Here is a 17,578-nt window from a genome sequence, read left to right as displayed (position 1 = left end):
TACTTGCCTTAGTCTTCCTTGTAATTGGATTCGTTTCATTGAAAATGTCTTTAAAATTTATGCGGAAAAAAGTTCTTCCAATATTTTCCTCTAAGTATCTGATAGTTTCTGGTCTAACATCCAAGTCCTTGATCCACTTGGAATTTACTTTTGTATTTGGTGAAATACAGTGATTCAGCTTCATTCTTCTGCATGTTTCAACCCATTGTTTCCAACACCATTTGTTGAAGAGACTCTGCTTTCCCCATGTAATAGTCTGGGCTCCTTTGTCAAAGATTAGATGTCCATAGGTGTGGGGCCTCATTTCTGGGCTCTCAGTTCTTTTCCACTGGTCAGTGTCAGACTACTGGATTTTACTGTTGACTGTAAGCCACTCGCCTTTTGAAGAATTTTATTTATTTTTATTTATTTATTTATTCCCTTTTGTTGCCCTTGTTGTTTTATTGTTGTAGTTATTGTTGTTGTTGGATAGGACAGAGAGAAATGGAGAGAGGAGGGGGAAGACAGAGATGGGCAGAGAAAGATAGACACTTGCAGACCTGCTTCACTGCTTGTGAAGCGACTTCCCTGCAGATGGGGAGCCAGGGCTCGAACTGGGATCCTTATGCTGGTCCTTGTGCTTTGCGCCACCTGTGCTTAACCCGCTGTGCTACAGCTTGACTCCCCTTTTGAAGCATTTTAATTGAGTTTTGATTTTGACTTTTTATTTTGCATCAGAAAACAAAATGTAAAAGAAAGGAAGGAAGGAAGGAAGGAAGTCATAGAGCCAAAAGGCTTAGATATATCTGTGGAAGCTTTTTATTTAATATATTTATTTATCTTTATTTTTTGCCTCCAGGGTTATAGTTGGTGCTCAGTGCCACTGCTCCTAGAGGTCATTTTTTTTTTTTTTTTAAATATAGGATAGGACAGAGAGAAATTGAGAGAGGAGGGGAAGATAAAGAGGGTGAGAGAAAGATAGACATCTGCAGACCTGCTTCACCACTTGTGAAGCGACCCCCCCTACAGGTGGGGAGCCGAGAGCTTGAACTAGGATCCTTTCTTGGGTCCTTGCACTTCATACTATGTGCGCTTAACTTGGTGCACTACTGCTTGGCTCCCTAGTCATTTTTTTAATTGACACACACACACACACACACACACACACTCACTCACTCACTCACTCACTCACTCACTCACTCATGGGGGTGGGGGGAGACCAGAACACTGATCAACTCTGGCTTATGGTGGTACAAGGGATTTAACATGGGACCTCAGCTCCTTGAATATGAAAATCTTCTACATAATCATCATGCTGTCTCCCCAGCCCCTTTGGAAGCTTTTTAATTGAGGGGAGAGAGAGAGAGCTTTCATACCAGAAGTGGGTGGATTTGTCAGATCAGGAGATGTGCATTGTTCAGGCATTGACTGCATATCACTGCTGTGAAAGTCTCGCATCTTATCCTTGTAGGTTAAAGCAGCAACTGGAGAGGAAGTGTCAGCCGAGGATCTTGGAGGTGCTGATCTTCATTGCAGGTGACACAGAAGCTGTTACTTCTTTCCAGTATCAGCTGTTGTCTGTTTTTGTTGAAAAGAAGTCTTAAACTATTACTTTCAGGTGTTAAACTTCCCAGATCAAGATACAGTTTCTTTGTTCTTCATCTGCTTTTGGGGTTAATTCTCTGCAGTGTTGTGTTACATTTCCAAACTAGAGCATCAGGATTTTGACTGCAGTTCAGAAGTTTCTTATTTATTTGACAAATATCTATCAAGCCCTTATTTTGTGCCAGGCACCATTCTACATTCTACATATGGGTAGACTGGCATTGTTTCTGACAGTGGGCTCTGTTCCCAACAGCACACAGTAGCACCAGAGATAAAACCAGTGGATCTCCTTGGATGGTGGAGCATCTCTCCTTCTCAAAAATTTATGGAGGAAAATTTAGACTAGAAAACAATTAATGTATGCCATGCATGTTTAAAGCCCTGACTTCATGACACCTCGTTGAAAAAAAAAAAAGTCTGGTGCTGTAAAAGCCATAGCAAATTCATAGTGGTGCAGGTTCTAGAATTCATCTGCCATTTCCCTTACCTGTGACTTATCCTACACTGTGACCAGACAAACTAGCCTCCCTCAGCCCCTACATTCATGGGTGGAATGAAGATAGTGATAGTTCTTATCTGTTAACACAGTCTCTGATGCACATTAAGTACTCTATTATTTATAGCTATTATTGATATCAAACTATTTTATAGACATGGTCAAATAGTGATAGCTTTTTCTTTTCTTAAGTGTCATAAAATTTGCTAGCCAAAAATAGTGTTGAGTTTTTAAAAAGAAAAAAAAAAGGGGGAGTAGGGCGGTAGTGCAGCGAGTTAAGCTATGTGGTATAAAGTGTAAGGATCTGGATTAGAGCCCCCGGCTCCCCACCTGTAGGGGAGTCGCTTCACAGGTGGTGAAGCAGGTCTGCAGGTGTCTATCTTTCTCTCTCCCTCTGTTTTCCCCTTCTCTCTCCATTTCTCTCTATCCTATCTAACAATGATGACATCAATAACAACAATAATAACTACAGCAACAATAGAAAAACAAGGGCAACAAAAGGGAAAATAAATAAATAAATATAAAAAAGAAAAAAAGAAAAAAAAAAGGGGGCTGGGTGGTGGTGCACCTGGTTGAGCATACATGTTGCAGTGCTCAAGGACCCGGGTTCAAGCCCCTGTCCCAACCTGCAAGGGGAAAGCTTTGTGAGTGGTGAAGCAGGGCTGCAGGTGTCTCTTTCTGTTTCTCTCCCTTCCTATCACCCCTTCCCTCTCAATTTCTGTTTGTCTCTATCCAATAAATAAATAAAGATAAAAAAATTAAACCCTAAAAAAAAAATCTATGGGCCAGTGAAATCACTTACTTGGATAGTGCACTACTTTGCCATGTGCATAGCCCAAGTTTAAGCCCAGCTCTCATTGCATTGAAAGAAGCTTTGGTGCTGTGGTCTACATTCTCTCTGTCTATATAAAAAGGTTTATTTTACATGAGATAGAAAGAGAGGGCCAGGAAAGATAAAAGCAAGAGCTTTACTCTGGTACATGTAGAACCATGGATCAAAGAGGGACCCTTAGACATGTAAGTCCTGTGCTCTACTAGCTAACCTATTTTTCCTGCCACTTAGTTCTGTCTTTATAAGTACATATTTATAAGCTCTGATTAGTTATCCTTAAGAGTTAATTTGATACAAAGGCTTACATAATGTAGTGTCTCATCAGAGGTTTCCTTTTCTTGATGCTTTGGTAAATACTAGGGAGTATTTAAAAAAGATTTATTTTACTGATTTCATGAGATTGAAGGAAAAAGAGGGAGGGGGGAGAGAGAGAGAAAAAGAGAGAGAGAAAGAGAGAGAGAGATAAAGAGAGAGAGAGAGAAAGAGGGAGAGAGAGACAAAAGGAGAGAAAGAGAGAGAGAGAAGGAGAGAGAGAGAAACAGAGACAGGCCAGATCAGCGCTCTGGCATATGTGGTGCTTGGGATCTCAGGCCCAAGTTTACAAGTCCAGAACCTACTACTGTGCCTCCTCCCCAACCACTCAAGGTATTTTTTTTAAAAAATTGATTTAATAATGATTGATAAGACTGTAGGATAAGAGGGATATAATTCCACACAATTCCCACTGTCAGAGTTCCATATCCCATCCCCTCCATTGGAAGCTTTCCCGTTGGTTATCCCTCTGCGAGCATGGACCCAGGATCATTATGGGGTGCAGAAGGTGAAAGGTCTGGCTTCTGTAATTGCTTCCCCACTTGACATGGGTGTTGGCAGGTCAATCCAGACTCCCTTTCAAGGCATTTGTTTTATTTATTTATTCCCTTTTGTTGCCCTTATTGTTTTATTGTTGTAGTTATTATTGTTGTTGTCGTTGTTGGATAGGACAGAGAGAAATGGAGAGAGGAGGGGAAGACAGAGAGGAGGAGAGAAAGATAGACACCTGCAGACCTGCTTCACCGCCTGTGAAGCGACTCCCCTGCAGGTGGGGAGCTGGGGTTCGAACCGGGATCCTTATGCTGGTCCTTGTGCTTTGCGCCACCTGCGCTTAACCCGCTGCGCTACAGCCCGACTCCCTAAAATAAGTATATTGTTTTAAACAGTTGCTGGTTCAGAAACAGTTCCTACTGCTTCTGTTTGCTAAGTATAGCTCCTAGAAGTTTTTAAATTTTAGCTGATACTAAATGTAAAGCACTAAAAGCTATTGTCACTTGTAAAATGTATTAGGGAAGGTACCTCAGCATGGTAGGTAGTGGTATCAGTCTCAAAATATATCAGGAAGGTGAAGGGCCTTTCATTTTGCAAAGTGTTAGAGGAGTACACAAGGTCCCTGCTCTCAGTATCACCCAATCCAGAGCTGAAGAGTGACACAAAAAACCCCTGTGAGAACCCAGTGCTAAGAAAAGACATCTAAGAAATGTCTTACTTGGGTTTGGTCTTTTCCCGAGACAAGGCTCCATGATTTAGATTGCATCAGCTAGTCCTTCCTCATAAAAGCAAGTCAAACATTTTTATTCCTCCAGGTATATATATTTTCACTCAGCTCTATTATATAGTCATAGTATATGTCCATCTGAAATAAGTGATCTAGGGGTCTGGGTGATGGTACCCAGCTGAATGCACTTGTTACTATGTGCAAAGATCTAGCCTTAAGCACCCGCTGCTCATTTGCAGTGGGAAAGCTTCACAAACTTTGAGGCAGGTCTGCAGGTATCTCTCTTCTCTTCTTCTCTGTCTTCCCTACCTCTCCAAGTTTTTCTCTGTCCTATCTAATAGAAAGGAAAGAAAGAATAAAAGGAAAAATGACTGCTGGGAGCAGTGGATTTGTCTCATCATGCAGGTATCAAGCCTCAGTGGTAGTAACCCTGGTGGTGAAAACTAAACTAAAATAACATGAAATAAAATAATAAAACAAAACAGGGGGCGAGTGGTGGTTCATGTTACAATGTAACATTTCCTTACCTGCAGGGGGAAAGCTTTGTGAGTGGTGAAGCAGTACTGCAAGTGTCTATCTCTCTCCCTATCTTCCTCTACCCACTTAATTTATTGCTTGGGTTCGGTGCCTGCACTACAAGTCCACTGCTCCTGGAAGCTATTATTTCCATTTTGTTGCCCTTGTTGTCATTATTGTTATCATTGCTATTGTTGTTGTTGGATAGAAATTGAGAGAGGAGGGGAAGACAGAGAGGAAGAGAGACAGACACCTGCAAACCTGCCTTACCACCTGTGAAGCGACCCCCTCCCCCCCCACAGGTGGGGAGCCAGGACTTGAACCAGGATCCTTATGGTGGTCCTTGTGTTTTGCACCATGTGTGCTTAACCTGCATGCCACTGCCAAACCCCCAATAAAGATTATTAATTTTTTAATAAAATAAAATGAAGCAAAAATGAATTAAACAATCTAATTAGAGCAGAACTAATAGCCAGAGCAAGCGTATGCTTCATTCACAATAAATTTGAAATTGAACAGAACCTATTGTGTTCCTGATTTATCGAGGAATACTTTTATCGATACTCACTTTATTATTATTTTTTTTGACCAAAGAACTGCTTAGCTCTGGTTTGTGATGGTGTTGAGGATGGAACCTGGGCCCTCTGAGCCTTAGACATGAAATTCTGTTGTATAAACCTCTGTGATATCTCCTGCACAATCTATGTTCATTGTGCTTATTACATAGGAGGGGGAAGTGAGAGAGACTCACATGAGGAAGTGAGGAGAGAGAGAGAGATAAGCTGAGCACCACTCTAGCACGTGTGTGGCCAGAGATCAGGCTAGACATGCCAGGCATCAGAGTCAACGCTCTGCTAGAAGAGCCATTTCCCTGGCCACTCAATAACCAATATTCTCCATGGTCCATGTGATAGTGCTTTGTAGACTCTGAGTGAGTTACCTCTGACAGCTTCAGTATAGAGGAGAGGCCTCAGCAGTCACTCAGAAATGAGAGACATAGTTGACAGTATTGTCAAGAGCTTAGTAAGGTACACTTTTTATTATATATCTTGCAAGTATAGTATTTCTAGTTGAATTTTATCATGTGTAATTTTGAGGTGTATGCAGTGAGCATTAGATAGAAGTCCTCATTTCTCAAGGCCTGAACCCTAGTAGAAGATAGTTAGTCTTGAGAAGGTTTGGGTTTTTCATGCAGTAGGAGGTGGTCTTTGGGTAAAGTACTTATATATGTCTCTGCTTTTTTCAGTTTGTGAAAACAAACTGATGGTATCATCAACAAAGATGGTTGGGGAATATTCTGAGGATCAAACTAGATGATTCTGTAAAAATATTTTGGAAATATTAAAATCATGTCATCCTTAAATGAGAGAAGAGATTTGCTGTTTAAGATAATGAATTATTTCTTTTTCCTTGTTCTAATTATTTTAGTGTGCTTTACTTTTAGAACATCTGGAGTGTCTGACTACTATGCTTTGGATGATAATCATGCTCTTCATTTAACCAGAAAGATAGTGAGGAGTCTAAATTACCAGAAGAAATTGGATGTGAGTAGGATGTTTTATATTATATTATTTATTTACAGTATTCTTTTATTTTCTGTTTTACTACTGAAAAACTTTATAATTTATCTTTGACATTGAAGTAATATCTTTAAATGCGTTACTATGATTTTACTCTATGTTCGCAGGTTACTATTGAGCCTTCTGAAGAACCTTTATATCCAGCTGATGAATTGTATGGAATAGTTGGTGCTAATCTTAAGAGGAACTTTGATGTCCGTGAGGTATATTGAGTGGCAATATGTATTATTTATTTATTTATTTTCTTTATTGGGGGATGAATGTTTTACATTTGACAGTGAATACAATAATTTGCACATGCATAACATTTCTAAGTTTTCCACATAAGAACACAACCCCCACTAGGTCCTCTGTCATCCTTTTCCAGGACCTAGACTCTCCCTGCTACCCATCCCAGAGTCTTTTACTTTGGTGCAATACAGCAATTTCAGTTCAGGTTCTACTTGTGTTTTCTCTTCTGATCTTGTTTTTCAACTTCTGCCCGTGAGTGAAATCATTCCATATTCATCCTTCTATTTCTGACTTATTTCATTTAACATGATTTCTTCAAGTTTCATCCAAGATGGGCTGAAAACAGTGAAAGAATTTTTAATAGCTGAGTAGTATTCCATTGTGTATATATACCACAACTTTCTCAGCCACTCATCTGTTGTTGGACACCTGGGTTGCTTCCAGGTTTTGGCTATTAAAAATTGTGCAGCTATGAACATAGGTATACACAAATCTTTTTGGATGGGTGTGTTGGGTTCTTTAGGATATATCCCCAGGAGAGGAATTCCAGGATCATAGGGTAGGTCCATTTCTAGCCTTCTGAGAGTTCTCCAGACTGCTCTCCATAGAGGTTGGACCAATTTATATTCCTGCCAGCAGTGCAGGAAGGTTCCTTTGACCCTACAACCTCTCTAGCATTTGCTGCTGTTAACCTTTTCTGATGTATGACATTCTCATAGGAGTGAAGTGGTATCTCATTGTTGTCTTTATTTGCATTTCTCTGACAATCAAAGTCTTGGAGCATTTTCTCATTTGTTTCCCAGCCTTTTGGATCTCTTCTGTGGTGAATATTCTGTCCATGTCCTCCCCATTTTTAGATGGGGTTATTTATTATTACTTCTCTGCTGGACATGGGCATTGGAAGGTTGATACACACTCTGTTTCTGTTTTTCCTTAGTGGGGTAGGGCTCTGGGAAGATGGGGTTCCAGGACACATTGGTGAGTTCATCTGCTCAGGGAAGTCACGGTCATGGGGTCATGTTAGCATATGCAATTTAGTGGTTGAAAAGCATTAAGATATAAAGCAGAACAAATTGTTTAATAGTCAGGAACCTAAAGGTAAGAATATAGCAGGTGAGATTTGGGGTCTTCATGTTGTAAGAGGCTAGGAAGTCTATTTTAGATATATTTCTTTTTTTTTTAAAGTGTTTTTAAAAAATATTTATTTATTCCCCTTTGTTGCCCTTGTTGCTTTTATTGTTGTAGTTATTATTGTTATTGATGTCGTCATTGTTGGATAGGACAGAGAGAAATGGAGAGAGGAGGGGAAGACGGGGAGAGAAAGATAGACACCTGCAGAACTGCTTCACTGCCTGTGAAGTGACTCCCCTGCAGGTGGGAAGCTGGGGGCTCAAACCGGAATCCTTATGCCGGCCCTTGTGTTTTATGCCATGTGCACTTAACATGCTGTGCTACCACCCGACTCCCTATTTTAGGTATATTTCAAAGGGCCATGACTTTACTAATATTTGCCTGCGCCTGATACCTAACTTGCAGGTGGGCTGAAAAGTATTGTCTGGGAAGTTGGTGTCAGAGTTGGAAATAGAAGTAGAAAGCTAGATCAGGGCAGAGAGAGTAGCTCCCAAATATGGGAAAAGTATATGAATACCATAACTGTAAACCCCATCAATCTGACCTAGGGCCCATGCCTCTCCATACTTATCATAGGAACCTGTGCAACCTCTGCATCCCATCTGGTCTGAATTCACATTCCATGGTAATAATTTTACTTTATTTATTTATTTTTATTTTCATTTTATTTATTTATATAAAGGAAACATTGACAAAACCGTAGGATAAGAGGGGTACAACTCCACACAATTCATACCACCAGAACTCCCTATTCCCTGATAGCTTTCCTGTTCTCTAACCCTCTGGGAGTATGGACCCAAGGCCATTGTGGGATACAGAAGGTAGAAGGTCTGGCTTCTATAATTGCTTCTCTGCTGAACATGGGCATTGACAGGTCGATCCATACTCCTAGCCTGTTTCTCTCTTTCCTTAGTGGGGTAGGGCTCTGGGGAAGCAGATGCACTGGTGGGGTTGTCTGTCCAGGGAAGTCTGGTTGGTATCCTGCTAGCATCTGGAATCTGGTGGCTGAAAAGAGAGTTAACATACAAAGCCAAACAAATTGTTGACCAATCATGGACCTAAAGGCTGGAATAGTGCAGATGAGTTGCGGGGGGAGGGGGGGTTCCCTCCATTTTGTAGATAGCTAGTAGGCATATTTTAGACCCTATGGCTATACTACTTTTTCTTTCCTTTTTTTTTTTCTTCCCTGAACCTGAAATCTGATATGCAGGTGGATCTCAGTTATTGGTTATTGTCTGGGGAGATGATGTCATGGCTGGAGAAGGAACAGAAAGCTGCATCAGGGAAGAGAGTAGCTCCCTAATATGGGGAAGGGGTATAAATATTGTTGACTGTAAACCCCATCTATTTGATATGGTCTGGGGCCTATATTAAGCTTAGGAGCCTATGTGACCACTGCATCCCTGTAAATCTGAGCTCACATTCTGTGGTCGTGAGTTCCAAGCTGCCCCAATATTGACCCATCTTCCTAAGGTGTAGCATAGTGTATGTTGTCCATCTTCCCTTCTGAGGGTGGAACATTCTCTACTGGTGTTGATCCAAGCTAAGGGCAGGGTCCTATGGGGGGCCCACAAATGGTCTATTTTGTTGTTCCTGATAGAAACGACCAGTAACAAGGCGAGAAGGATTTATTTGAGGTCTAGGCCCATCATGTCTGTTCGGGAATTTCAGGACTCTTCAAATAGGGTCCCTGCTGATGGGGTGGCCTGATAGTGACTAAAGAGTCATCATTAAAGTATGCCAGTCTCTTGCCCTTATTCAGCTTTTGCAGTCCTTGCTTTGATAAGGCTAGCTTTGGAGTGAGTGAGTGAAGTGTAATAGGAAGTAGGCGAGGAGGGTATCTTGGTCTAAGTAGACACTATTTCATTAGGAATTTGATACTAACTCACTGTAGACTATTGTGTACTTTTTTTTTCAGGTATATATTTTGTCCTAATTTATGAATTTATCTTATTTTTAAATGTTTTATTTATTTATTGATGATAAAGTTAGAAGGAGAGAAAGAACCAGGCATCACTCTGGTAAATGTGTTGCCAGGGATTGAACTGAGGACCCCCTGCTTGAGAGTCTAGTACTTTATCCACTGCACTACTTCTTGGACCATGATTTACTTATTTATTTATTTATTTATTTATTTATTTAGTGTTCTTATTTTAGGAAATGGATGGAAAGTCTGTAAGTTTGGGGGCTGGGCAGTGGTACACTGGGCTGAGTCCCCACATTACTGTGTGGATGGACCCAGGTCTGAGCACCAGCTCCCCACCTGCAGAGGGGGAAGCTTCACAAATGATGAAGCAGGTCTGTTGGTGTCTCTCTTTCTTTTTTTAAATTTTTTTTTTTATTTAAGAAAGGATAAATTAACAAAACCATAGGGTAGGAGGGGTACAACTCCACACAGTTCCCACCACCCAATTTCCATATCCCACCCCCTCCCCTGATAGCTCTCCCATTCTCTATCCCTCTGGGAGCATGGACCCAGGGTCATTGTGGGTTGCAGAAGGTGGAAGGTCTGGCTTCTGTAATTGCTTCCCCGCTGAACATGAGCGTTAACTGGTCGGTCCATACTCCCAGTCTGCCTCTCTCTTTCCCTAATAGGATGGGTCTCTGGGGAAGCGGAGCTCCAGGACACATTGGTGGGGTCTTCAGTCCAGGGAAGCCTGGCTGGCATCCTGATGGCATCTGGAACCTGGTGACTGAAAAGAGAGTTAACATACAAAGCCAAACAAATTGTTGAACAATCATGGACCCAAAGTTTGGAATAGTGGAGAGGAAGTATTAGGGGGGTACTCACTGCAAACTCTAGTGTGCTTCTGCTTTCAGGTATATATTTTGCAGTAGTTTATGGATACGTGTGAACATATGCTCTCTCTCACAGAAACTGGTGTATATCTAGGTTTGGGGACTTTGTTAGAAAGTGAACCACCTGGGATGGAATTAGAGAATACTATGAAAGGAAAGGTCTCACCTGAGTAATGAAGCTGAAGGGTTGTCATTCCACATGTGAAGGCTCTGGACACAGTCTAAGCTGAAGCATGTTGAGGTGGCAATTGTTGTGTTGATTAGGTTGTGATCGGCAGATGCAATATTATTTGATATGGATTGGGAGAGGCATACGGGAAAGTGGGCCCTATCCAAAGGTTCAAGGACTGGGGGAAGTAGAGGCTCTATAGTGGGGATGTGAGGTTCCTGCTGTCTTAGGGTTCAAAAAGACAATCGATAGTTAATGTTATCCTCACATTATTTGGTAATTGGGTTAACTTTGAAAAGTCCTTTTGTTAGGGTTTGCTGTACAGTACCTGGTATCTTCTATATAGCTGTGCTATTGGTTGCTTCTGATCTATTTGGTCTAGGCTTTTGAGAGAGTCCGCATATCAAATACACAGCCTATATATTAAAAAGACTCAGTCTGTGTTTTAAAAACTTGGAGACATACAATTAATTTTCCCCCTCTCATATTAATTAACTAGTGATTTATATGACTACACTTTACTAGGAGTGTACATAAACACCATTCCCACCACCAAAAGACTGTGACCCACCCACTCCCACCCCCCACTGGCCCAGGAAGCTGCATGTCTACCCCTCACCACAGGGTTTTTACTTTGGTGCCCTACTTACAATTTGGTCAGGTCCTGCTTTTAGTTTCCCTTTCTGATCTTCTTACTTAACTTCTGTTGATGAGTGGTACCATCCCATACTCATCTTTATCTTTCTGACTTAGCTCACTTAACATAATTCCTTCCCGCTCTGTCCAAGATGGGTCAGAGAAGGTTGGGTTCATTATTCTTGATAGCTGCATAGTATTCCATTGTGTATATATACCACAGCTTTCTCAGCCACTCATCTGTTGTTGGGCACCTGGGTTGCTTCCAGGTTTTAGCTATTATGAATTGTGCTGCTCTGAACATAGGTGTACACACCTCTTTTTGGTTGGGTGTTATGGAGTCCTTGGGGTATAATCCCAGGAGAGGAATTACTGGATCATATGGAAGGTCCACGTCTAGCCTTTTGAGAGTTTTCCAGACTGCTCTCCACAGAGGCTGGACCACTAACATTCCCACCAGCAATGCAAAAGGGTTCCTCTGTCCCCACAGCCTCTCCAGCATTTGTTGCTGCTGTCTTTTTTGATGTATGCCATTTTTATAGGAGTGAGGTGATGTCTTAGTGTTGTCTTAATTTGCATTTCTCTGACAATCAGTGACCTAGAGCAGTTTTTCATGTGTTTGTTAACCTTTTGGATCTCCTCTGAGGTGAATGTTTTGTTCATATCCTCTGCCCATTTTTGGGTGGGGTCATTTGCTTTTTTGTTGCTAAGTTTGCTGAGCTCTTTACATATTTTGGTGATTAGTATCTTGTTTGATGTATGGTATGTGAAGATCTTCTCCCATTCTGTGAGGGGTCTCTTTGTTTGTTTAATAGTTTCTTTGGATGTGCAGAAGCTTTTTAATTTGATGTAGTCCCATTGGTTTGTTTCTGCTTTAGTCTTCCTTGCAATTGGGTTTGATTCATCAAAGATGTCCTTGAGGTGTAGGTGGGAAAGTGTTTTACCAATGTTTTCCTCTAAGTATTTGATTGTTTCTGGTCTGACATCCAGGTCTTTGATCCATTTGGAGTTGATTTTTGTTTCTGGTGAGATAAAGTGGTTCATTTCATTCTTCTGCATGTTACAACCCAGTTTTCCCAGCACCATTTATTAAAGAGAGCCTCCTTCTTCCATTTAATACTTTGGGCCCCCTTATCAAAGATTAGATGTCCGTTTGTGTGGGGATTTATTTCTGGGCTTTCAATTCTGTTCCACTGGTCTGTGTGCCTATTTTTGTTCCAGTACCATGTTGTTTTGATGATGATGGCTTTATAATATAGTTTAAGGTCTGGGAGTGTGATGCCTCCATTTGTTTCTTTTCCTCAAGATGGTTTTGGCAATTCTAGGTGTTTTCAGGTTCCAGATAAATGATTGTAGTGTTTGTTCTATTCTCTTAAAGAAGCTTGGTGGAGCTTTGATGGGTATTGCATTAAATTTGTATATGGCTCTGGTGAGAATATTCATTTTGATGATATTTATTCTTCCAATCCATGAGCATGGGATATCTTTCCATTTCTTGATATCAGTTTCTATTTCCTTGAGTAGCGACTCATAGTTTTCAGTATACAAGTCTTTCACTTCTTTGGTCAACTTTATTCCTAGGTATTTTATTGATTTTGCTGTAACAGTAAAGGATTTCTGGATGTCTTCTTCTTCAGATTTAGTGTTTGCATAAAGAAATGCCACTGATTTTTGTCCATTGATTTTGTAGCCTGATACCTTGCTATATTGCCTAATAACTTCCAGTAGTTTTCTGCTAGATTATTTAGTTTTTTCTATGTATACTATCATATCATCTGCAAATAGTGAGAGCTTGACTTCTTCCCTTCCAATCTGTATTCCTTTGATTTCTTTCTCTTGCCTGATTGCCATGGCAAGATCTTCCAATACTATGTTGAAGAGTAATGGTGACAGTAGACATCCCTGTCTAGTCCCTGATCTGAGGGGGAATGCTTTCAGCTTCTGTCCATTGAGTATGATGTTGGCTGTAGGTTTGCTATATATAGACTCCACTATCTTTAGTAATTTCCCATCTATTCCCATTTTTTGTAGAGTTTTGAGCATGAATGGGTGTTAGATTATGTCAAAGGCTTTCTCTGCATCTATTGAGATAATCATGTGGTTTTTGGCTTTGCTTTTATTGATGTGGTGAATGACATTGATTGACTTACGGATGTTGAACCAGCCTTGCATTCCTGGGATGAATCCCACTTGGTCGTGATGAACAATCTTTTTGATATGCTGCTGTATTCGGTTGGCCAAGGTCTTGTTTAATATTTTGGCATCTATGTTCATCAGAGATATTGGTCTGTAGTTTTCCTTTTTTGTTCTTTCCCTATCAGCTTTTGGTTTCAGGGTGATGTTGGCTTCATAGAAGGTGGAAGGGAGTATTCCTGTTTCTTCAATCTTATGGAATAGCTTAAGAAGTGTGGGTACTGTTTCCTGAAAGTTTCGTGGAATTCGTTTGTGAAGCCATCTGGTCCAGGACTTTTGTTGTTGGGGAGATTCTTAATAATGGTTTCAATTTCTTTGTCTGTGATTGGTGCGTTTAGATTTTGTAGTTCTTCTTGGTTCAGTTTTGGAAGGGCATATATTTCTAGGAATTGTTCCATTTCTTCCAGATTCTCTAGCTTGGTGGCATATAGTTCTTTATAGAAGTTTCGCAGGATTCTCTGGATTTCTGTGGTGTCAGTTGTGGTATCTCCTCCATCGTTTACAATTCTATTAATTTGAGTCTTCTCTCTTTTTTGTTTGGTGAGTCTGGATAGGGGTGGCATCTCTCTTTCTCTCCCTCTTTATCTTCTTCTCTCAATTTCTCTCCGTCTTATCAAATAAAATAGAAAAAAAATGTCAGTAAGTTGTTGAAAGAAAAAGCATTTTAGATCAATATAACATTAGTAAAGATTAGACTTGATTATATTTGAAGATGTTACTATGGGTACAGACTGTTGACATAGTCTTCTGTAGCTAGAGTGACAGTTTCTAAGTGGTAGTATCTAGCAGTTTCTCAATTTTAATCAGTATCTGTGCCTAGCAGAATTATTTTTAAATTGTGTGATCATCTTAATACTACATTTTGTGTTCGAAGTTTTATTTTTATGTGTTTTTCCCTTAGTATAAAGTGATTATATACTAATTATAGATAAATGTAGAAAATACAAAGACACATAAAATTACTTTTACTTCTATTCAGAGAAAATAGCTAAGTATTTTGATATTTGGGTTCATGCGATATATTGATTTTTATGTACTTATGGATTTTGTGAGATAATGTATATAATCTCAAGTTCTTGACATATAGTGGTGCCTGACAATATACAGGTTTTAGTAAGCACTTCTTAAAAATTTTTTTTACTTATAAAAAGGAAACATTGACAAAACCACACAATTCCCACCACCAGAACTCCCTATCCCATTCCCTTCCCTGATAGCTTTCCTATTCTTTATCCCTCTGGGGTATGCACTCAAGGTCATTGTGGGATGCAGAAGGTGGAAGGTCTGGCTTCTGTAATTGCTTCCCTGATGAACATGGGCATTGACAGGTCAATATACTCCCAGCCTGTCTCTCTCTTCCTATGGGGCGGGGTCCTGGGGAAGCAGGGCTCCAGGACACATTGGTGGGGTTATCTGTCCAGGGAAGTCTGGTTGGCATCATGCTAGCATCTGGAACCAGGTGGCTGCAAAGAGAGTTAACATATAAAGCCAAACAAGTTGTTGACTAATCATGAACCTAAAGGCTGGAATAGTGCAGATGAAGAGTTGCAGGGGTGGGGGGCGGCCCTCTGTCTTGCAGATAGCTAGTAGGCCTATTTTAGTTATATTTCATAGGGCCTGTGACTATACTAGTTTTTGTTAGTTTGTTTTTTACCCTTAAATCTGATATGCAGGTGGATCCAAGTTATTGTCTGGGGAGATGATGTCATGGCTGCACAAAGGACCAGAAAGCCGGATCAGGGAAGAGAGTAGCTCCCAAATATGGGAAAGGTGTATAAATATTGTTAACTGTAAACCCCATCTATTTGATCTGATCTGGGGCATATAATCAACTTAGGAGCCTATGTGACCTCTGCATCCCTATAGACGTGGAGCTCACATTCTGTGGTCATAAGTAGGAATGTTCCAAGCTGTCTCAGTTTCAGAACCTATCTTCGTAGCATAGAATATGTTGTCCATCCTCCCTTCGGAGGATGGAGCATTCTCTACTGTTGTTGATCCACATTGAGGGCAAGTTCCTTGCACATAGTCATGTGTGCACTCAATCAGGTGCACCACCACTTGACCTCGGTATTATTTTTTAGGTTTCTTTTCTATGTATTTATCACTTGTTCACAACTTTGTCCCATCTTTGCTCAAGTGATAACTGAGACTCCAAAGGACTTACTCTAGGAGACACAAATCTTATATGTAGTGTGGGGTTGGAATTTAAGTCTTCTGGCTCTAAGCCTCATACTTTGTGTTCTGGTTGAATTTTCTAAAAATTTTTTTTTTTTTTTTTAAAAAAAGAAAATTATTGATTTAATAGTAGTTGATAAGACCATAGGATAAGAGGGGGTACAATTCCATAAAGTTCCTACCACCAGAGTTCTGTATCCCATTGCTTCCATTGGAAGCATTCTTATTCTTTATCCCTCTGGGAGTATGGGCCCAGAATCATTATAGGACGCACGAAGTGGAAGGTCTAGCTTCTGTAATTGCTTCTCCACTAGACATGGGTATTGGCAGGTCAATCCACACTTACCTTATTTGGACAGCGCTCTGGGGAAGTGGGGTTCCAGGACACATTGGTGATGTTGGGGTCATGGTAGCATCTGCAACTTGGTAGCTGAAAAGCATTAAGATATAAAGCAGAACAAAACATTTAATAATAAGGAATCTAAAGGTAAGAATATTGCAGATGAGATTTGGGGTCTTATTTTGGAAAAAGCTAAGAAGTCTATTTTAGGTATATTCCAAGGGGCCCATGACTTTACTAACTTTTGCTTGAGCCTGACAGCTAATATGCAGGTAGGCTAAAGGTATTGTTTGGGGAGGTAGAGACAGAAATTGAGATGGGAGGAAGAGATAGTGAGGGAGAAAGGGAGACATGTACAGACCTGCTTCACCACTTACGAAGCTTTTCCCTTACAAGTTGGGACCAGGGCCTTGAACCTGCATCCTTATGCACTGTAATGTGTGTGCTCAGCTAGGTGTGCCATCACCCGGCCCCCTCTGATTGAATTCTTGAACCTGGTCAATATGTTGAAGTTGTGAGTCTATTGATAAGTTGATGTGTTTTTTAGGCTTCTTATATATATATATATGCAACCTGTGCTGTTACCTTTAAGGTAAAATTAGAGTCCAGAATGACTTCATGGTTAATGACTTCAGAGCATTAACCATGGACATAATGTAAAATTCTAGAAGTTCTCTATGTAAGGGTAGTATTGTGAAAGTAACAGCTATACTGTGAATTTGTTTTCCTTATAAAAATCTTGAATGCACAAATTCTTTTGTGATGTAATTCTCAGGGACATTGTTTTTCTTCTTTAGGTCATTGCTAGAATTGTGGATGGCAGCAGATTCAATGAATTCAAAGCCTTATATGGAGACACATTAGTTACAGGTAAAAAATATGGAGATCTGAAAATATGAACATTTTCAGTTGCTTTGAAAATGAATGATCTCTTGTCTCAAAACTTTGATACACTTGGGGTGAATTTTGTTATTTAGAGTAGTACAGATGTCAGTTAGTATTCAAAAGGACCTATTCTGTAAAGATCATTTATAGCTGAATGACTTCTTAAATCCAACCATGATGACTGTTTGCTGGGAGATAGGTCTTTACCTGTGACTCTTTATCATTAACTATATAAAAAGGTTCTTGCCATAGTAAAATTAGAAGAAATATTTATGGTCTTTATTGTTTCTCTGAGTAACTGTATTCACTTTGAAAGTTTTCCTTTGTCTTTTAGTCTCCAAGTTAGCCATGGTTTTTGATGATAAACTTCCCAGATGGAAGGTAGGGTGAGTTAAGTATACTCATAGCCTCTGTTTAGTATTTGAGAATATATTTTCCCAACCTCACCCCACCTCCACATTGATGGAAAATTCAGTG

The 17,578-nt window shown here is 40.2% G+C and overlaps 1 protein-coding gene across 4 annotated transcripts in view; it reads left to right on the top strand.

Annotated features, from left to right (window-relative positions):
• MCCC2 (methylcrotonyl-CoA carboxylase subunit 2) overlaps positions 1-17,578 on the top strand; it is a 94,350-nt gene that overhangs the window by 50,210 nt on the left and 26,562 nt on the right. For 3 of the 4 annotated variants that reach the window (XM_060191236.1, XM_060191233.1, XM_060191235.1), the window contains 4 exons: positions 1,451-1,515; positions 6,404-6,503; positions 6,647-6,742; positions 17,014-17,086. In XM_060191236.1, coding sequence (XP_060047219.1) covers positions 1,451-1,515; positions 6,404-6,503; positions 6,647-6,742; positions 17,014-17,086 — 334 coding nt within the window. The remainder of the gene's footprint in view (positions 1-1,450; positions 1,516-6,403; positions 6,504-6,646; positions 6,743-17,013; positions 17,087-17,578) is intronic. The other variant, XM_060191234.1, reaches the window with a different exon arrangement.

The sequence above is a fragment of the Erinaceus europaeus genome, chromosome 5 (assembly GCF_950295315.1).
Source record: "Erinaceus europaeus chromosome 5, mEriEur2.1, whole genome shotgun sequence".
Taxonomy (NCBI): Eukaryota; Metazoa; Chordata; class Mammalia; order Eulipotyphla; family Erinaceidae; genus Erinaceus; species Erinaceus europaeus.
This window is presented reverse-complemented; position numbering and strand designations above follow the sequence as displayed.